Source organism: Erithacus rubecula (genome assembly GCF_903797595.1).
Source record: "Erithacus rubecula genome assembly, chromosome: 2".
NCBI lineage: Eukaryota > Metazoa > Chordata > Aves > Passeriformes > Muscicapidae > Erithacus > Erithacus rubecula.
This window is the reverse complement of record NC_136685.1, coordinates 5,326,174-5,348,470: the sequence shown is the minus strand read 5'-3', so window position 1 is coordinate 5,348,470 and position 22,297 is coordinate 5,326,174. Positions and strand designations below refer to the sequence as shown.

At 43.2% G+C, this 22,297-nt stretch overlaps 2 protein-coding genes across 3 annotated transcripts in view; both read left to right on the top strand.

Annotated features, from left to right (window-relative positions):
• Positions 1-6,700, top strand: part of RCAN2 (regulator of calcineurin 2) — an 84,717-nt gene extending 78,017 nt beyond the window's left edge. For both annotated transcript variants that reach the window (XM_079298429.1, XM_079298430.1), the window contains one exon: positions 317-6,700. In XM_079298429.1, coding sequence (XP_079154555.1) covers positions 317-477 — 161 coding nt within the window. In that variant the 3' untranslated portion in view covers positions 478-6,700. The remainder of the gene's footprint in view (positions 1-316) is intronic.
• Positions 6,701-8,560: 1,860 nt separating this feature from the next.
• On the top strand, positions 8,561-19,756 carry ENPP5 (ectonucleotide pyrophosphatase/phosphodiesterase family member 5). Its single transcript, XM_079325850.1, has 4 exons — positions 8,561-8,711; positions 10,754-11,623; positions 14,705-14,881; positions 16,230-19,756. Exons 2-4 carry the CDS (start codon positions 10,759-10,761, stop codon positions 16,598-16,600), a joined length of 1,413 nt encoding a protein of 470 aa, XP_079181976.1. The 5' UTR covers positions 8,561-8,711; positions 10,754-10,758; the 3' UTR covers positions 16,601-19,756.
• The last annotated feature ends 2,541 nt before the right edge of the window (positions 19,757-22,297 follow it).

Below are 22,297 nucleotides of genomic sequence, written 5' to 3'. Positions count from 1 at the left end.
CCTTCCTCTGCCTACTTTGGGGGTTTATTTCAATGCTATTTTTCACCCATATTGGTGCCAAAGCCCATGACAGACACGAGTGTGTGTGTATTTTATGATCCTTACAGTATCAAACTGCCTCCCAGAGCAGGATCCTGGGTGCTGTGGCAGCTGGCAGAGTCCTGCCGTGCTGGTGCTCACCTGTATTCAGGAGCAGCACACACTCACTCACTCAGCTCCCTGCCCAGGTGTGGAGCATTCTGCACTCCAGGAGTGCCAGGGGCTGTGTTGCTGCTCAGATTGCCATTTTTGACCTGGCTTTTTTCTCTGTTCCCAGGAGAGAAATACGAGCTGCACGCAGGAACAGAGTCCACTCCCAGTGTGGTAGTGCACGTTTGTGACAGCGACATGGAAGAAGATGAGGACCCAAAGAATTCTCCAAAGCCAAAAATCATTCAAACTCGACGCCCCGGTGTGCCGCCGCCTGTATCTAACTGAGCCTCTCCGGCAGAAGCAGCACTTCTCTCTCCTCCAGCACAGCTCTTGGTTTTTGTTTGCTTTGTTCTGTTGAAAGGCAGCCCTTGCCTTCTGAGCACCGGGACATTAAGGTCATTGAAACCCCTTCACAGTAATCAAGCCTCTGTAACAAAAAGGGCTAGGAAAAAAGTCTTTGTACTTGTAACCATATCACACACCAACTAATAGATCTAGCTGGAAAGGACAAAACAAGGCTGAGAAACAAGGGAGGGTTTCAGTCTGAGGATCTTTTCACAGCTATAATTTGCATGCTGAAACATCACTACCAGAGAGATGTTCGGGTGGGAATTAGGCCAATGTCAGGCTTGATATTCAAACTCCCAGGATTGCTACTGCCCTTCATGAAGCAGCCTGCTCCTCTGCCCTCCTCACTTCCCAACAAACCTTAGTCTTTCCTCTTTTCCCTTTTTTTTAAGGGGGGTAGATGTGTTATTTTTACTCTACTAGCAGCTTGGTGGCCTTTGCAACCCCTGGAATTTTCTGTAAGGAATACTATCTTCGCAACATTTTCAGAAACAACAGAAAACAACCCTCTTCCAGCAACAGCTGTAGAGAACAGCTGTAGAGAAATGGTGGCAGGGATGTGAGATGGAGCTCTCTGGGATGAGGGGAGAGGCAGCAGCTGCTTGGGGATCTGGTCAGTCCTTCTCTCTGGGGAGAAGGCAGCCAGAATATCAGCAGGGATTGTCAGTTTGTCTTCTATCAAGGGATGAGTGGTGATTCTCTCTGGGTCTGAGGAAGAGGAGCTGAGTGACTGCTCATGTAAGATGGGATTCCTTGCTCTCTGTCATAGCTGTATGTTCCAGTAACATTACAGGCTGAATGCTTTCCTAGTGGTGTGATGAATAGCCCTGAAATTGTTAGTAATTACTTGCACATCTCTAATATTCAGCCCTTTTCCCTTCCCATGTCCTGTGCTTCAAAACCCTTTTAGAGCTGTATACAGTTTGGGTTTGTGGAGGTGAGCAGAGGTTATTTGAAATTGTTTTGGTTTTTTTTCTCTTTTTTTTAGGCCAAAGAAAACAGGACCATAATTACACACTTGAAATTAGACTGCATGCAACTGAATCCCCTTTTTTCACCCCATCCTGCATGTTTCTTTCACTTGCAATATATACTGGGTTACAAAAAACTGTTCTGTGTTTGCATCATGGCTGACAGCAGACAGATCCCGGATTCCCTGTCTGGCAGACCTTCCATGATGATTTATTTTTTTAATGCATACTTGTCATTTTGAGAACATATTTTCTAGACATTTGAGCTCAGATTTTGCATATATTTAAGCATGCGCTTAATTTATGCACATGAGTAGTTCCACTGAAATTAATACTGCAGAAACTGAGCGTATGTGTAAGGTATGGTGGGATTTTTAAGCTAATTAGCTGCAGCTGTACTCCCCAAAGTGATTATAAAATGGCACAGCAAGCTTCCATGGTTTAAAATCCTTTACAGCTTAAAATAAGTAAATACATCTTGGAAGCTTATTCTAGGATCTGAAAAGTCAGCTTAGGTTCTGCAATCAAGATTTTTGTCGTAAAACCTAATGATCTGGTTTCTGAGGGAGGGTTCCATCACACCCTTAATTAGCAGTGATGCTACAAGGCTTCAGCAGAGTCAAGTCCCCCTTGCAGGGCTCTTGGCTCAGCAGCACTTCCAGGACAAAGGCGTGTTGCTCTGTCAGTGAGGACAGGAGATGGCATTCCCAAAGTGCATGGTGAGGACATCTGGGAATGAGGACTTGCCATTCTCAAGTAGTTCATCTTCTGACCACCACAGCCCCCTGGTATTCCTGATGAGATGTAGTTCTTTACTCAGCACTCAGTGCATTTCTATAATGTGATAATTGTTACTGCATTATGGGCATCCTTGTGTGCATTTTACACTGATAGAATACTGCTCATTAAATACAGCAGAGACTGAACAGAAAATGGGGCTTTAGTATCTTTATGATATCTCTGTAAAGGTGCCGCTTCAGTTATTTTTTCCAGCGATACATTTAAAATCATTTTAAGGAAACAAACTGTCACTCACAGGCCTAGGAATGTATCCTGTTTAAAGCAGCTTCTTAGGCCTGAAACTGTATTCCAAGAGTAACACCACTGGTTTTTGTGAGAACACACTGATGTACATGGGGCTTATTTTAGCCCAATACAAACAGGGACAGTAATATTTAAACATGTAAACGATCAGATATAATTGCTAATGGATTTTTTTACAGGCAAGACCATAGGAGGCCAAATCTTGTCCTTGTATTCATGTCCTCAAACTTTGGAAAGGCATGGTTCTGAATAAGTACTTTGGCCTCAAATGATGTGAAACTACACTGCAAATTAAAGCACTGGACCTTAAATGTTCTTTCCTCAAAGTGGATTTTCAAGCAGATTTAAAACGAGGCCCTGTGCAGTGACTACTCTGTACTGTGTAAAGCTGTGTGGTGCTACCCAAGAGGCAGCAGGACACAGCTCATTGCTTGAAGCACTGAAATAGAAACACAATTACAAAACCTGGAAATTCAAAGCAGCCTCTATGGTCAAAGCTTATAGATCACCAGTATGTGATAAAATAATGGTCATATTTGAAAAAAAAAAAAGAGTGTTTCATGTATTATGAGATAACGTCCCTATCATCAAAGTATAAGCATTTGTGACTCTTGAGAGAAGCTAGTGTAATAGTTCTTTCAAAAAATGCTGACTGTCTGGAAGGGGAATTGCCCTATTCAGTAAATCACAGGCAGAACCCCTACTCACTTGAATGGGAATTTGCTTTTCTGTAGCTTTTCTGAGGTCAGCCACTCTGACTTGCACTTCTCACAGGGTGTCAGGGCTTCTCTCCTGCTGCAACCCTGGAAGAATGGAGCCTCAGTGTTACCCTGTGGCTCCTGGGGCACAGTGGCACAGCCCACATCCTTTTCATTTCCTCCCCAAAGCAGGAGCTGGAGGGAGCAGCTGGAGGTGATGCCCTGGGGGCTCTCATAGGTGGACATGGCTCTGCTCCTCTTGGGAAATTAAAAGAAGGAAATCAGGGGAGTACAGCTGCTGCTTCTGTTGCCTGCTGCCTGCTTGTCCTTTCTGACCTCTTCAGAAATGAAACTGACATTTTAATGACTTCCTCCCCACGATTTAAAGCATGAAAAAAATTCTAGTGCACGGAGAAAGGCTATTTTGAATCAGCTCTTTTGGGACAAAGCAACAAGTAATTTCTGTGGCCTTGATTTTTGTAATTAAGACAAGGTGTGCAAACTCCCCCCTTCCTAACACACACAAACACACTCCAGTAAACTTGGTTTTCAGCCAAGAAAATATGGCAAGAGCATCTCTTCCTCAACCATAGCAAGACCATAGCCATAGTTATTGTAAAGTGTTTAAGGTTGTAAAAATCCTCCCCATGCATAAATTTTGTAGTGCTAATTTGATCCTAATTTGATTTGGGTGAGATGGGTGGGTTGGTTTTATTTTGGTTCCCCCCCTCCATCCTATTCAGCAACACTGTAAAAGCTTTCAGCTTTTACAAAAATACAAATTGCTGTTTGTATTGAGGAATACACTGAACTCCTGGCAGGATGCAATTCCAGTGGTTTGTCTGAGCACTGTCACAGATGCCATGAGCATTTCCACTGTATTGTACATAACTTTTGAAATATTCTATTTAGTCATATTTTATAGGAGTATTAAAAAGCTGCTGGCTGATTAATCACTTTTACACTTGTATAATTCAGAGCTTAGTTTAAAATAATAAATATGGCAAACAGTATTTTTGTGTTCTGCTTGCACTTGGAAAAGCAACATTTAAAGAGTTAAACTATATCAATAAACTGAGTAGTGTGGTGTATATCCCTGGTAGAACTGAAAATGCTTAAATGTGTGACATAGGCCAAACTCTGTTTCAGTAGCAATTAAGGGGAGAGCAGCCTTTTTGTTGGCAGGATATGCCATGTTCCATTTTAAGCTGCTGCAGTTTCACAGTCATGTGAAGCTGCTCTGGTTTGCTGTGGATTTGGCTGGGTGTACACAAAAAAAGCTGCAGTGCAGTCCCTGGTGAGCAAAAGCTCAGCACATCCAGGACCCCTGATAGGATTCTCTCTCAGAGCTTTTATAATCATGGGTGATGCTGTGGCCATGAGTGCTTGGACAAGGAACATGGCATCCAGCTGCCAGCCAGGCTGGGGAAAGAGTTCTGTTAAGAGTCATTATTGCAAAAATGAAACTAATCGTTGTCTCTTGCATCAGTTTGTGCTGGGTCTTGCAAAGGACTGGAAACTGGGAGATGAGTTTGCTGATAACTGTCCTGTGAAATTCTGATCCTGAATTGCTCAAATCTGGACTTGAAAAAATGATTTATTTTTCTGTGTGCCTGGCATAAAAAAACTTCCTTTCTCAAAGGATGATTGTTCATGATTCTGAAAATTCGATCTACTTAAGAAGTCTCACTGGAAAAGTAAACTCTGAGCTCTTTAATTCCTTTGGAAAGGACAGGCCTTAACCTCTGTGTTTTAATTAGAAAAACTAGTCATAGTGAACTTCTCTTGGGGTACTTTTCACCTCTTTTAGAGGTGAAAGGCAGGAGGCCTAGTTTATTCTTAACTTTGAGCACCACAAGAGCTTTCCCCACCACAGTGAGTTTCTTCATCCACCCAACTGAAATGCTGTTTGTGGCTCTTCCAGCGTGCTTGGCACTGGACACAGCACTGGGAAATGAGCTTCAGGGCTTCAGCTGTGGATGGCAGAGAGCTGTGTGCCCCAGAGGATCACACTGATCACAGTCACAACACTTTCAGATCCTCTAAAGAGTATTTACTGAATTTATTTTTGGTCCTTTTTTAGTGGCAAACACTTCAGCACTAAACTTTTTGCCATTTTCTCTCACATACCAGTGTGAATGTAAGACCTTTGCATTTCCTTGGTTCCCTTTTGCCTAAGAAATCACTTTTAGTTTTGGTTTATCAAAAAGCAAAACTAGGTATGGATTAAAGTCACAGTCAGACCCTCAGTTATACTCAGCATCATGCAGTGCTCTTGAATAATAATGAGTTACACTAGGAAAAACCCAAACACTGCTTTTCCTGGTTTAACCCATCTTCTGGGGGAGTACAGCAGCTTTCAGTATTCTGGGCTTCTCTTAAAAATAGATGTTTTTATAACAGTAGCTGTGCTCTTATTTTGAATACAAGTAGACTGCAGCATCCAGGGGTAAAAGGACAAAGGAGGAAGTGTTGTAAAAGCTCTTTCCCACAGGACTGTTTGAAGTGTGGAGTACATTTGCTTTGGCTTGGAAGGGAGAGAAGCCAGCACTGTTAGAGGCAGAACAGCAGCAGCACTCTGGATGGAAGGGCAGGAGCCCTGGAAGCCCCTACTGCTCAGAAATGCTCAGAAAGATTTTTAAAAACAGTCTGAATTCTCTCTCCCCTTCTGTCAGTTTGTTCAGTAACTACACAGATTCTGGGGCTGCAGCAAGAGTGATCTTAATTTAGGGTTGTGTCCTAATGCTACAGCTACAGAACTTAAATAGGGACATTTGTTAGGGAGATTCTTGCTGGAGTAAGGCTAGGTAAGCTGTGAAGTGTGAACAGCCTTGAAGTTAATGAAAAATGAAGATACTCAGAACCTTAAAACAGACTTCAGGATTCAGATCCATGTACCCTAGAGCTGTATTAAGGGCCCATTTGAATCAGGGGCTTCCTCACTCACAACATGAAGAGTATCCAGCAAGAAGGATTAAACTTCTCTATTATTCTCACCAGAAAATCAGCCTTCTTTTAACAAATTATTGTAACTGATCATATATGTAGTGCAAGAAAGTTGTGTCTACATTGGTGTCACACAGATGTGTTCTCTTCATGGTTGGGTTAATGAAGGTAAATGTTTTGAATCCATTTTAGAGCAGAGTTCTTGTACAGACTTCTGACAGAAATGCCATCTGTAAGGACTGGTGGATCCTTCAGTGTCAGTTTGGCAAGTTGTCCTACTGTGGGTAGCTGCAGAAATATTTCGTGTATGTTGTTGTAGATTTAAAAGCATTGCTCATGGTTTCATTCGAGTGTCTGCATTTCTGACACGGATGTGACATATCTGTATATATTATAAATCAATACTATTTTTAACCACATATTTTGTACAAATATTCACATTAGCTCTGTACTTCAATGAAAATCTATTATGGTATTAAACATTTTGGTGGAATTAGCAAACTCCTTGTCTGTGCTTTGTTTTCATTTTGTATCACTGTTAAGCAGCTGAGCCATTTCTGGCATCCAAGGCAAATATCATTTCCAGCTATTCCTGTTGTTCCTTAAATCCAGGTGCACCTGTACCCTCTAGTGACTGATCCCAGCCACTGCAGAAGCTCCCAACACCTCCAGATCCGAGTAAGAACCCAAAATCAAACCTGAACCAACAGTGAATGTGAACACAGTTTTTTTCTAGCTAACGAGTAACAGTGTGGGACAGCACATTGCTGTTGAGACACCCAGCAAGAGATTTCAATACACATAAGGTGCAGTTTTATAATAACTTTTTCCTTTTTTCCTTTTGTCCAAAGTTTGTGGTGGCGTTCACAGCCAGGAATCAGATGATGAACTTTGTCCTACAGGTGCAGTACAGCCACATCCACACAGGTTTTAGCAAGCAGTGCAGAAATGTGATTCTCCAGGCTTGGACAAACTCAGCCCCACACCTGTAACAGGACAGCAGTAATGAAGGAGGGGGGAAAAGACATGAAGAAAACAATTAGAAGAGCCCTGTCCCTTAGTACAATCCCTGGTGGTAGGGTGAAGGGGAGAAAGGTATCACTTATATGTGTATATATGTGTATATAAATAAATATAAAATATAAATATAAATATAAATATATTTATTCACCAGATAGGCAGTGTCAACTATAAAGTGATTAATAGGCATCATGTTCGATTCTGTGATTTTATATGGTTGGACATGATGATCCTCAAGGTTTCTTCCAACCCTGACAATTCTGTGATTCTGTGTTCCCATGCACCAGTAAGAGGATAATGTTTTGTACACTTGGGGTAGGGCTTGTGTACATTGACAGGACACGGACTTTGGACTCACACGTAGCACAGATCCTCACCTACGAAAGGTAGGAAACCTAGCTTGGATTTTTGTCCAGTTCAGCAGTTTAGATTCTAGTGAGATGGGGAAGGAAAAATTCATTTTCATTCCAGGGCATAGCTGTGGGTCTGGACATGAAAAGGTGGGGAAAAGCATCTGCTGGGAAGCAGATGGAAAATTTCGAGCCTCAGAACACAAGAGAAAAAAAGCCTGATAGAAAAACAGCAGAATCGAAACCATTCCAAAAATTATTGCTTCTAACTGAAGAAGCACTTCCAGATATCCATAGAATGAATTTTACTCCTTGTTTTTGCAGTCAGGTAACAACTGAGCCAGTCCTGCCCGAGCTCTATTTCTATTTAATGTATGACATGCAACAACACCCTCACAGCCTCTGACAAGGGCTGTGCCGGGAGCTCCAAGCGCCACCCGAGGTCACCTCCCCTGGGACCTGTGCCGGTGACAGCGGCTGAAGCTGAGCCGGGTGTGCCCAGGCGAGAGCCAAAGGCTCCGGGGCTGTGCCAGCAGCGCCGGGGCCGCGACTGTCCCTGTCCCCCGGGGAGGCACCTCAGGGGCCGTGCCCAGCTCTGGGCCTCAGCTCAGCAGCGACATTGAGGGGCTGCAGCGTGTCCAGGGAATGGGCTGGAGCACCAGGAATGGCTGAGGGAGCTGGGAAGGGGCTCAGCTGGAGAAAAGGAGGCTCAGGGGGATCTTGTGGCTCTGCACAACTCCTGACAGGAGGGGACAGCCAGGGGGGTCGGGCTCTGCTCCAGGGAACAGGGACAGGAAGAGAGGAAATGGCCTCAAGCTGAGCCAGGAGAGGTTTCGGCTGGACATTAAGAATTTCTTCACAGAAATGATGACTAGACACTGGACTAAGCTCCCGAGGAAGGCGGTGGAGTCACCGTCCCCGGAGGTGTTTAAGGAAAGACTGGACACGGCACGGAGGGCCCGGTTCCCCTGAGGCGGGGGAGCTCGGTCACAGGCGGGATCTGCGATCTCAGCGCTCTTTCCCCACCCCGGAGCCGCCGTAATTCCGTGTCCTCTGCCGCCGGGCCCGCCCCGCACGCTGTGACGGCGCCGGGGCCGCTGCGGGCCGGGCCGGGCCGGAGCTGCGGCTCCGCGGCCGCTCAGGTAACGGGGCCGGGGCTCGGGGCTCGGGGCCGGGGCTCGGGGCTCGGGGCCGGGGCTCGGGGCTCGGGGCTCGGGGCTCGGGGCCGGGGCTCGGGGCTCGGGGCTCGGGGCTCGGGGCTCGGGGCCGGGGCTCGGGGCTCGGGGCTCGGGGCTCGGGGCCGGGGCTCGGGGCTCGGGGCCGGGGCTCGGGGCTCGGGGCTCGGGGCCGGGGCCGGGGCTCGGGGCTCGGGGCCGGGGCTCGGGGCTCGGGGCTCGGGGCTCGGGGCCGGGGCTCGGGGCTGGGGCTCGGGGCTCGGGGCTCGGGTGCCCGCGGGGCTGCCTGTGGGGAATGGCGGCCCGCGCTCGGCCTTGGCCCGGGCTCAGCGGGGCCCGCGGCGCTTGTCGCTCTGTCCTGTCCGTCCGTGTGTCCGTGCGGCCGCTCCTGCCCTCGGCAGCCGGTGGGTCCGTCCCCACAGAGCCTCTCGCGTCCCCAGAGTTTTGCGGTGCCGAGTTCTGCACAGACGCGGGTCAGTAGATGTGCTTGGGCTGTATCCGGGGAACAGCATTATGAGAAGGCCTTGGGGAAAAAAACAAACCACCCGGCATTTATTATTTATTGAGAGTGTGCAGTTAAGGAATTGGAATAATAGAGTTATAGATCATGCTGAGATCATTAGTGGTGTAAAATTCAGAAGTAGAGACTTCACGTGAGAGGGCTTCAATCCATGCTTGTCCCTCCCCAGCAGGGGAATTTATGGGCTGTGTCTAACTTGGCAGCTGCGATTCTGTGAACACAACACTGTGTTGTCCCTTCGTCCTTCAGGTTCAGCTGGAAAAATCCCTCATCAGGTGGATCTGAGATAATCTGTAGCCTTTGGGTCTGTGTTTGCTGAAAGAGGAATTGCATCTCTGGAATGTCAGTTTGTTCTTAGCACAACTCAAGGCCTGGATTTTAATTCCAAGAGAGACAGAAGTTTGGAGTAACATTTGACTGCTTCCAAATCACAGAATCCTAGAATCACAGAGTGCTTTGGGTTGGAAGGGACCTTAAATCTCATCTCTTTCCAAGCCCCTGCCGTGGGCAGGGACACCTTCCACCAGCCCAGGCTGTTCCAAGCCCTGACCAACCTGGCCTTGGACACTTCCAGGGCTGGACCAGCCACAGATCTCATTCCATTGTTGAAGTGGTACCCAGATGTTTGTTATACTATAACTTCTTATATCCAGTAGGATATTTATGTACCCTGAGTATTAACATGGATTTATTGGTTGCAAATTCACTGTTTTCCAGCTGAATTGTAATGGTGATTGAGTCGCAGAGGATTGCTGAAAAATAGGAACCTAAAGAGAACTGTGAGAAATGTTGGTACAGCCCACTTGCAGGATTGAATTGAGCAATATCTGGTCTTGTGGTTAAATTATGATGTTGAGCAAAATATGGGGAATATTAGCATGAAATTTTAGGTCAGTTAAAGACAGAGAAGTTCTGTGTGGGGGTTCTTACAGGGATCTTGCATTGAGTAGATGTCTGAGTTTTAAACAAGAAATTGTTTGGGAAGAACAGGAGGAAACTGGGTCAGGGGAGCATAAGCCAATACAATGTGAAATTATGTGTCATATTTTGTCAGATAGGACTGTTAGATAAGGAATATCTGTCATAGCTAGGAGCAGTTAAAATCCTGAAGTCTTATGATCAGAATTAGGGTCACAGAAGACTTTGGGTTGGAAGAGACCTTAAAGCTCATGTTATTGCAACCCTCTGCCAGGGACAGGGACACATTTTATGGTGCTCAGAGCCCTGTACAACCTGGCCTTGGACACTTCTATGGATGGGGCAGCCACAGCTTCTCTGTGCCAGGGCCTCACTCCCTCACTGTAAATAATCTCTTCCTAGTATGTAATCTAACCCTGCCTTCTGTCAATTTGAAGCCATTCCCCCTTGTCCTCTCACTGCACGCCTTTGTAAAATATATCTTAGAGTATATAAGTACATAAGGAATATTTTAGCCACTCAATCTTAAAACTAGGTTAAGACTTTGACAACTTCTGTCTCTGCTCAACAGATGCCATGATGCCTCAGAAGAGGACACAGGTACCTCCCAGAATAGCCATGAGCAGTTATTGGAAAGTCCTGGGAATTTTCTTACTCTCCCTTCAAAGCGCACTGTCTCTGGAGCCAGCCCAGCCCAGGGTGCTGCTGGTGTCCTTTGATGGGTTTCGGTGGGATTACATCTACAGAGTGCCCACTCCCAATTTCCACTATGCCATGAGGAGTGGGGTGCACGTCAGGCAGGTCACAAACGTGTTCATAACCAAGACCTACCCCAACCACTACACGCTGGTGACCGGGCTCTACGCAGAGAGCCACGGCGTCGTCGCTAACGAGATGTACGACCCCGTCCTGAACGAGACCTTCTCCCTGAACAAAATGAACACCCACAACTCCAAGTTCTGGGAAGAGGCCAGCCCAATATGGCTGACAAACCAGAGGGAAGGACACAAATCTGGTGCTGCTATGTGGCCTGGGACAGATGTGAAGATACATGGAGTCTTGCCTACACATTACATGCCCTACAATGAATCTGTTCCCTTTGAAGATAGGGTAGCAAAACTCATTGACTGGTTTACATCAGAAGAACCCATAAACTTTGGTCTCCTGTACTGGGAGCAGCCTGATGAGATGGGCCACTTGCTGGGCCCAGAAAACCCACTTATGGGAGCGATAATCAGTGACATTGACAGAAAACTGGGATATCTCATTTCTGAACTGAAGAAAGCGAAGCTGTGGGATGTGATAAATGTCATAGTCACGAGTGATCATGGAATGTCACAGTCATCCTCAGAAAGGCTCATTGAGCTTGATCAGTATGTGAGCAGAGAGCTCTATGAAGTCATTGACCACTCCCCTACTGTGGCCATTTTGCCAAAAGAAGGTAGGAGCTACAGCAGTAATGTTCCCTGAGGAGGTACTTGAGTATCCAAACTTTATAGACTGAGTTGGTAGCAGCACTCATGGCAGTAGGACATCAGCCTTGAACAAGGAGTACTTGCATGATCCCTTTGTTCTTTTTGCAGGCTCTGTCAAAAGCCTGGATTAACTTTCAGAAAAGAAAAGGGAGCAAATCTGTTTGCTGTTGATTAATATTGCCAAGGATCCTTTAGTCCTTGTGAGAAGTAAGATAATCTAATGGCATTATCAAGGCAGAATGGTGCTCTAGATAGATAACACCTGAATGTTACATATCTTGCCTTTCATCAAGATGCTGTAGCCATAGTGGAAGAATTATATTTCCAACTCAAACAGTAAACTGAGAACAGATGGGGATCTTTGATAAAAAGAAAGCCTGTGTTGGCTATTTGATTAGCTGCCAGCTATTGTAGTTCACTTGAGGTTTTTTTCCCCCTGTCATGCTGAGCAGCCAGCCAGTTACATTCATACCATTTTTATTGAGATAAAGATGGGCAAGAACAATGTTGGAATTGAAATCTGAAATCTGCTTGCAGTCACTGAAGAGTTGCTGAGGTGTCAGGTGTAAGTTTAGTGTCACTAATACATCTGCTCTTTATTTTGATGATCAAGTACTATAAACTACTTGGTGCAAAAGTGTTAACCTGCCCACACAAAAAAAGAGCTAATTTGGAAGTTGTCTGGAAAGGTGTTTTTTAAGAATTCTGTAACATTTGCATCACTAATGGATAGACAGCACTCTGTATTTAATGCCCAACCAAGAAGAGTATTTTGTAGAATGAAGTGACCTGTAAGTGCATGAACAAATGTGTCTTGTCATTTTAATTTGGAGAATATTCCAGACTAAAATGTGAGTATGCCCAAACTGAGGTGTCTGCTGCCTGAGCACATTCAGGCCCTGTAGCTGGGTGCTGTTTCTCCCTGTGGTGATAAAAGAGCCAAATTTGGGAGCTTCATCCCCATGGAGGCAAACAGGTTGCCCAAGATGTTCTCCTTAGCAAATAAAGAAGCTGTAAAAGTAAACTTCAGTTCTGAAACCTCCCTAGTGCATTAAAGGAGAATTTAAAGATGTGTAACTCCTGTCTGCTAAATGCTGAAAAGAAACAGTATCTCTGCTGCAATTAGATTACAGAACAGTAAAAAAGCCATTTCAGTGGATTGCAGAAACAGCTTGGATTTGATTTTGCCCAGAGATTCAGGTATTTATTACACTAACAATAAACAAGAATTAGTTTTGAGCACAGCTAAAATTCTTTTCTTCTCTGGTACTAGATGTGTTTTTATTATAAAACAATGAGTTTCACTGTCAGTTCAAGTATGAGCTAATATATTAAGTACATAACACTGATTCTTCACCTGTTACTTAATTTGTCTTTCTTAAACTAAGGGAATGGTAAAACTTAATGAGATTGAGAAAAAGTCTGAATGCTTAAAAATGCAGCATTTCTTTTAACTCTTTGGCTGTGCATTGCTTCCCCAAGAGATAGATCAAAGCCAGTATTTAACCATACTGCTGTATCAAGTGTGTATGGGGAGCTAATTAGATGTTCACAAAGAAGGTACCTGTACCACAGCTGGTGATGCTGGCCTTTTGCTTGCATTTAGTATAAATATATTAATTCAAATAATTAGGGTAAATCAAGTTTGCTATATTTGGGGCTTTTTTTCCCTGCCATTCCATACAGAAAGCTGGCATAGCAAAATTAACTGTATTACTAATATAGTCCTAGAAATGCTGCATTACAGTCCCTCTTCTTGTTGCTGTAACTATCTCTGATAACTTTTTCTTTTGCTGTCTCATCTTAACCTTTGTTTTTTTCTTAATTTAGTGTTTTGGTTTTTTTTGTTTTTTTTTTTTTTGTTCCAGTTTCAGATCAGAAACATTAATCTGTTTCCTTCAGAGTGTATATACTAATATATTTTCCTTCAGAATTTCTCTTCTGGTTTCTAGGAACTGAGGGGGAAAAGAAAGATGGTTTCTTTAGAAACACTGGCCACTTTCTCACAAACTTTTTTCACTGATACCCATTCAAAACTCCATGGATACTGGAAGTGGCAGTCTGAAAGGGGCTTGCAGACACACTGTGCATTCAGCTGCACATGTCACACAAACACTTACCTAAGTCACAGAGCTGAGGGATTTGGTGTGTCACAGGAATCTGTTGTGTGTGCTCCATGGCTCTCAGTAGGAATCTGGCTGTTAGTGGAGGTGGGGGATGAAGACATTTGCTCAGATGTCAATTCCTGAACTTGCTTTTGTGTTCCTGGCTGTCTGTTGTGGTTCCTCCATTCTGTGCATGTTCTGTTCCAGCCAGCTTGGCTCTTCAGTGGCTTTTACTGGAAAGGCAAGCTCAGAAACTGGAAATAAATAAAGGATTGGGGGTGGAAAATGCCTATTTATCCAGTGTGAGTAGAGTTCTTGAGGGTTTGCACTCACTGTGACTAGGGAAGGGAAAGGAGCAGGCACTCAGGGAATACAGGGAATACAGAGGAGTAGCTCATGCTGTTGGCTGTCAGTGAATAATAAAGGAAAGCAATAAACCCTTTAAAATAGATAAAAAGTGTCACTTGTTGTCACAGCCAGATAGGAGACAGAATTTGGCCTGAAAGCAGCCATTACCTCACAAACAGGTTTAGGAGCTGTGTCTTGCTTTCAGGCTTTGCATGGAGCTAGGAGGGTTTGGTTCCTTTTCCAGGAGACAACTGAATGCTTTCTAATTCATTCCTGTGAGAAGCTTACTTTCTGCTAACTGTGAAATTAGTTGTTTTTTTTGTTTTTTGGGTTTTTTTCCCCTAAAATTATCAAGGCAGTTATTGCTTGGGAACAGGCTGTGAAGTCTGGTACTAAAGGGCATCTTACCATGACTGAGGCTCTGTATTTCTCAGGGGAACTTCTGTGCACACACTGTTGTCTCTTACAGTTACAATTCACTTCTGGGAAATTGCATTTTGCCCTCTGCTTTCATCTGTATTTTAACTACTGACAAGTTCAGTAAACACACTGGTAGGTTTAATTTTTGTCTTTTCCCTCTTTGTTTGTTTGCAGGCAAACTGGAAGAAGTATATGAAGCTTTGGCCAATGCTCATCCCAACATGACTGTATATAAAAAGGAGCAGATTCCAGATAGATTTCATTACAAACACAACATTAAAATTCAGCCCATCTTAGCAGTGGCTGATAAAGGATGGGAAATTGTTCGTAACAAGACTGATGGTTTTCTGAGTAAGTATTCTGTCTTTATTGTATCTTCCAAGGCAGGCACCTTATGTGGTACTTTCTCTCCTAGTATCAACAACCAATGTTCATCTGTAATTTTTTTATTTTTTTTTTAAGGCTGGGAGGGAAAACAAAAGTGTGTGAAATGTAAATTTTTTTCCCCTGATGGGATGGGAAGCACCCTACTGTTAGTTAGGTGCTAGTAAGTGCAGTAACTGCACTTACTGTTTTTTATTAACATTAAACTTACTGAGATAAGATCAATCACATGTTTTAGTGGCCCCATACTTGAGATCTTTCAGGATGTAGCAAAGCAACAAGCACTTCCTGAGAGATTAAAAAGGAAACTTGTATCTAAATTAACTGAATGTGTTGATTAAAGGGCGAATAGGGTTGTTTCACCATGTTTTACTTACTTACTTGAGAAGGGTTGGGCTGGGTTGGAAAATAAAACAACATTTTCTGAAAGTCCTCAGCTTGTGTGGGTGCTACATGGAGAGTAACCTCAATCTATTGCTACAAAGAGTCTTTGGATATTATGTTACTGCACACCAGTGATTTTATTTGTTTGGGGAACAAAAAGGCATTCTAGGTGATTTGGAGGAATAAAACTGCCAACATTTTCAAGTGCCTCACCTGCAGTTTTGAGATTTTTTTATAGATAGCACAGAGACAGTGAACTGTAACTTTTTGATAACCTAAGATACAGATGTCATATGGTCAGTTCTTACATTTCTAATTGAGAACCTTTTCAACTTTGCTGCTGGTTATGAACCTGAAGAGTGTTACCAGCAAAACTTAACAAGATTTTCAGTAACTGCTGAAAGCACTTTTTGTGTGTTTGACACATTCCCAGTTTGTTAATGCCCCTGTCAGGAATGGGCACTGGACACCCACTAGGGAGTTCTTCTTCCTTGTTGAGGAGTTGATGGTGCACAAAATTGGACAAAATGCCAAAGTGTCTCCCTGGAGTCACACAGACAGTCTGACTCTACATGTTTTTTTTTAAATTCTCTCTACTAGATCTGGACCAATTGCAAATTTGGAGCTTTTCCTTGAGGAAAATCAAGGAAGTTTTGGTGTACATAGTGTGCCATTGACAATGCTGTTACTGCCACATGAGCTCACTTTTTTCCCCTCTCTGTTAAACTGTGCTCTCCATTGTGGGTTTTTTAGGTATTTTCTCTTTGTAGTTCTGAGACTTGGTATTTGCTAGGAGACATTTGTGCTGTCAATCAAAACAATTCTTCTAAGCCCCTCTGTGCCTTTTCTGCATTCTACTAATTCTAGGGAAATGTTCAATGCTTCTTTTGCAACATTGGGATGTTGACCTTTATCTGTCTTTTATTTCCAGTTGGTAATCATGGATATGACAACACTATACCAGAAATGCATCCCATTTTTTTGGCAGTTGGGCCTGCTTTCAGAAAGAATGCCACCAAGCAATTCATGAATGCTACGGACTTGTACCCCTTACTGTGCCATCTGCTTGGCATCAACCCACTGCCCAACAATGGCTCCTTAAATGCTGTGAAGGATATACTTGTTGAGAGAGTTCCTGCAGCCCGTGGAGCAGATTCCTACTCCACTGTTATAGGAGTCTTCCTGGGCAGCTTGCTTGTTTTGGTTTTTACTGCAGTTTTTGTTAAGCATTTTGTCCTCGCCCAAGCAAATTCCATGCAAATCCAACACACTGAAGCTGCCCAGCCACTGCTGCAAGATTAATAACACCTGGATTATTTCCTGCTTGAGGCTTCAAACAAGCCTATACAAAGAAAAGAAACAATGGATCAGCAGGAATACATGGAGTGAAAGGAGATGGATGCTGATCCATTGGTACTCTGGGGCATGTACAGACCAGGGATGGAGAGAGAGCATGATCCTGTTTCATCCTGCAGCCACTTCATCCTCCAGGGCTTGAAGATATCCTAGGTAAACCTGAGAAGCTCTGTGTGTATGTAGCCCTGTAGTGGCAATAGGCCTCAAATACCTTATTATGGCTGTTTTTAGGGAAATAACATCAACTGCAGTGCACTTCACAGACTATTAAATGGTGATTTCATTTCCCACCCTCGTTTTTGTTTTATTCTTCGAGGGTTTTTTTGAGTGTCTTTTGATTTTAACAAGTAACTGAATGGTACTAAACTTCTTTGTTAGTATTTTTCTTCCCTACCCAAGGAAGCTTTTGCATGGATCACCATTACAGATAACTTGGTGGGTTAAATCCTGCAAGAAAGAACATTATTATTCAGCTAGGTCATGCTAGTTGTCTAAGTTTAGAGTTACACCTATTTCTTCAAATTACTGTGTCAACTGTAGCCCCAAAATACAAATCTTAATTGTATTGCCTTTAGCAATCAGCATTAAACTGCTTAATGTAAAAATTTATTCAAGTAAATACAGATTTTTACCATATTTCAGGTAAATGTAGGTCTTTACTTTTTTCTATTTCCTATACACTGCACTAAATTTTCTAGGAGTTCCATGCAGCTAGCAGGATAAAGACACACACAAGCACCACACCTGTATATTTCTATTTCTGTGGTACTAAAGGAGGTGAACAAGTTGAGGAACAAGCATGCTCAGGCTGGTTTCAGAGTGTTGTCAGGCTTGTCCCTGGTCTGCTACTGAAGATTCTGAGTCTGACTTGTGTCTTGTGCTTTATCTGCTCTTTCTGGGTGGGCCTTGGAATGGAATGATCAGGATTACACACACAGTTTAAAGGACAGCTGTATAAATCTTAAGCCATATATGCTCTTATATCTAAAAAGCACACTTTAATAGCAAAAGAAAAGGTGTAAGACTGGAGTTTATTTTTCCAGAGGAAAGCCTCTGTCAGGGAAAAATATTAATTCTGTATCAACAAAGGTATATACTCTCATTCTTTTGTGTGTGGCAATAAATCTTCTTGCTAGTCTACTTGTGGGGGTTTTTGTGAGCTCACTTAAATGGTAAGTGAGAATCTGCTGACTAAAGTTTGTATGAAAAACATTCTCAAGTGAGAAAAGTTGTCTATTGTCAGACTTCTCCCCGTGAGATGATGAGCACTTTGTTGCTGAGTACAATGCCTGAAGGAGAAACAAACTTCCAAAATTAGTGCAGAAGTAGAAGACCTGGGTATTTTTAAATGCAATTTATGTCTGTATCCACAACCCCCAGCAGAGGGCAAGGATGGGAACACCCGTGCTTTGGATGGGCTCTGCCAAACCAAGGGTGTGACTGACAGTCAGTAATGCACTGGGAGGGCTGGGATACAAAATCCCTTTTGCTGGGCTCAATTCCAGACTTAATGAAGATCTATTGTGTTCCTCTGTGACTGCAGGGACACTTGCTTAGCATCAAGCTGTCTTGCAGACAGATGTGGGCATTTCCAGAGTGCACATTTGGGTGCAGCAAATGCTTCAGAAGGAAGGCAAAGAAATAGCCCAACTTAAGGGTTCTGCTGAAAGTTCAGCTGTGATAGTAGCTTTAGGAAGGCAGGGAAAATGCAGGTCTTTTGGAAGAGAGCCCTTGATTTGGGGGATGTGTATGAAATCCTGTGAACTCCAGCTGACTCAGTGCTGTTCCTGTGCCTTGTTTTCCTGCATTGCCATTTCCTTTAGAAAACACTGAAGGAGAAGGTCTGTGAGGCTGATTCTTAGTGCAGTTGGCCATTAGCTGTGCCTGAAGTTGAATTTGCTGGCACAGGTAAAACTGAGTGTTGCAGGGGCTCCAGCTGAACCACCACACCAGTAACGTGTTCACAGCAGTTTTCAGAGATCAGGGAAGTCTGAGCACAAAACCCCAACCTCTGAGTTGGTATTAATCCCTCCCCTACTCACCTTCCAAAAAGTGGATGGCACACAGCAAACTGATGCACTGAGTCCACCTTTCCTTGCTTATTTGCAGCTTAAAAATGAATTGTAGCACAAATGTATTGTGTGTTTGAAGGAAGGTCTGCAAGCTTTGATTAGGCAGTAACAGTCACAATTGTCTTAACAATGCCATAACCTTCACCTGTAGCTTCTGCACTTTGGAACAAGTTGCTTCAGTAGAAATTCTTCATATTGCAGTAATTTCATAGCAGTGATCGTGGCAGATGTAAAAATTACTGGGTTGTAATCTCAGAGCTTTTCATTAAACCCCACTTTAATTCTGGCAAGTGTAGTTCTATCATCAGCCAAAGTGAAGCTTCATTTTAAGGAGGGGGCAAAGTTTGTCAGTGTTGATCAGTCATTTGGGACTTACATTTACCTTCCCAAATATTCAGCAAAGATAGAGCAGTAGATTTCCCCCAACACAGGGTTTGGGAACAATAATACTCAGAATAGGCTGGGGACATGAATGTGAAAATTGTTGATGTCATTGTTCTGTATTGCACTGTGAGGCCCATCTTTGAGGAGGGCAAAATAAAACTTAAAAAAAAATAAAAAAAAGAAGGGAATCTTGTAGCATTTGGATATTTCAGATTAGGGTCAAACATTTCCTTTATTCTTAGATGAATTTGCAGGTACCTCTTGGGTAGTTCCTTCTTAGGACATTTGCCCAACTGTGTTAAGTTGCTGGGTGTGAGCTTAATGAAATTGAAAGCACAGATGATTCCACTGGAAAAAAATAGCTTAGTCTCTGATGTGATGTTTGTCAGACACTTTTTTGGGTGGGAAGGGGACATGGGGTTTGGTTTCTGTGTATATGATACAATTTATGATGTACAAACAAGTTTATTGGAAAGAGAAGTTGATTACACTGTGTACTGCTTGTAACTTAAACTTGGAAACCAAGAATGATGCATGATGTGTTTCATTACTGACCTGTGGAGCATTCAAATGTCAAATGTTTTCTTTGTTTCTTCTTGTTTGAAAATGCTAAAGTTAAAATACATCTTTGCTATAATGCTGTCAAGCATGGAGTGCTGGCTTCATTTCAAACACTTCTGGAAAACAAACCTGAACTGGGGGAAGATGACTGAGGGAGAATGGTTTCAACTTGTATGCATCCCAGATATTCCTTGGACTCTGCAACGTGTATGCCTTTGTTAAAAATAACTGGAAGTGTGATGGAACTTTGGAATTTTAGGTCACAGTTCTTATATAACAGACTTCTTGTTTCCCAACTTGCTGCTATATATGGAAAAAACAGCTGTCAGTTACCAATAGTGGGAATCCAGTTTCTTTTACTGAAAAAAACCCCAACCTTCCAGACTTTCTTGATCAAGAATTGCTGCTACAAGAAATCAGATTCATTAAATCACTTATGTTGGAAAAGACCTTTAAGATCACCCAGTCCAACCATTAACCCAGAACTGCCAAGCCTGCTGTAAGATGAAATGTTGTGCAAACTGACTTTTCATACAATCAGAGTAATTTGGGTTGGAGGGGACCTTAAAGATCAGCTCATTTCAACCCCCCTGACCACTGTCAGAAGTGTGAGCAACACAGTCTTGACCTGCATTTGGTCAAGGACAAATGTGCAGTGGTTGGATTCTGCTGTTTTGTAAAATGGAAATTTAACAGGCTTACTTCCCAGTCTTCTTTCCTGCTTAAATCATGCCATGGATGCTGTGTTTACCATATTTGTGCTGGTATACAAATTTTTCATGGCATGTTTACCCTACAGTAAAGGTGACATAAGCATTTATTAGGTAGCAAACTAAAAAAATTGTTGCAAACACATGAAAATGATAAATTCGATAGCAGTATCAGCCTTTCCATAATGAAATCCTAATCTGAATACTAATGACAAACCTGTATTTCTGTTTTTTTGCAATAAAAGATGCTACCATGCATGTTAGCATAAGCATCTGTCCCTGTGGTCTGGTCCTTGGAGACACACAAAGTTGGTTTCTTTCCACAGGCAGCAAGTTAATGAAAGCAGTGTTTCAGAGCTGTAGTCAGGTGAAAGCAGCTCAATTCTGGAGCTGTTCCATGCCCAAAAAGCATGGAACCCCAGAGGGAGGATGTTCTAGGGCTGCTGTACCCAGTGTGGAGTTCCTGTGTGGAGGCAGCCAGTGTAACAAAACATCAGCCTTCAGTGCTGGGAAGTGTCACTAAATATTCCCTATTCCCCTCTAAACTGCAAAGCCTGTTAAGGGTTAGGAACTTCCCCTGAATTAACCTGCCCTGTGTGACCATTGCTGAGTTGTGTCTATTTAGCAAGTCATTAAATGCTGCCACAAACTACTGTCCCTTTATCTCAGCCTTGAGGAAGCACAAGCCACAGCTTTACTGTTCTTGTTCTGAACTGGCAGCCCAAAAGGAAATCAGCCACTGGCTTTCACGAGAAGTACTACACACACACTAGAATGATGCAGTGGAAATGTTTTGTCATGTTTAAAGCTCTATTGCTAAAAAATAAATCAACTACATGTCTTAAAGACAGATGTTTTTTCTAGATTCTCTTGATTTGTACATGATCAGTATGAAACTGGAAGTACAAGAGCTACTGTGAAACCCTTTGTGCCAGGAAGACACTCAGCACCCTTACAGACCACACATCTTTGATATGAAAATAATCAGCAGTGCAACTGGAATATAGTTTATCCTACTTAAAAAATTTCCTCTTTAAACTGTTTCCACAGTAGCCACTGTTTCATCTTCAAGCTAAAGGGAGGAGGAGCAGAGGGAGATAAGGATTTCCAGCAGACACAGACACTCACTGGTTTCACAGCAGCTCAGTGCCTGTAGAGTTCTTATCAGAAGGGCTGCCTAGAGCTAAGAGGAGAAATACATTTAGACTTTGATTTCCCCAGCTGTAGCAACATTCCTGTTTCAGACTGGAGTTCTGCCATGGTGCTTCAGTCAGCATTTACAATTCTGGTCAGCAAAGCCTCACTGGTACCTTTGCTGCCTGCCTGGGAGGGGATGCACAGAGGAACTGAGAGCACCTCGACCACACACTGGGACAGCTGCTGGGGGGAAGGAACTGAGTCATAAAACTCTGTCCTAATCAATTTTAGCTTCTAGAAAAAAACCCCAAAACTCACAGGCAGAGAACAGGATATCTGCCAGAAGGTAAACTCAGTTAAGCCTTTCCAAACACAGATGATGCAAAGCATCTTCAGTAACTCTGAGGGTCCCACTCTGGATTAGCAGAATTACCAGAACCTAACAAAACTCTCTCCACCATAGCATCCTCCCTTTTACAGCATATCTAAGCCTAGGTTCTAGCCTGCAAAACATTCCCTTTGTAGTTACTCATTAACCTGACCTCTTGGGACATGTAATTAATTTATTTAAATATGGCAGGATGAGGAAGTCATTGTGTTCAGTCCAGCAACTGCTCTAGAATATCAACAGGCTAAAATCCAGTACCCTGTCAACACAGATATTTCAAAGGGCCTAACCCTCTTTCAATTAATGTGAACTCTTTCAAATTCAGAGTAAAGCATTAGTAAGTAATAATTAGTAGTTTGGGGAAAAAAAAAAAAAAAAGTAGCAGAACTGG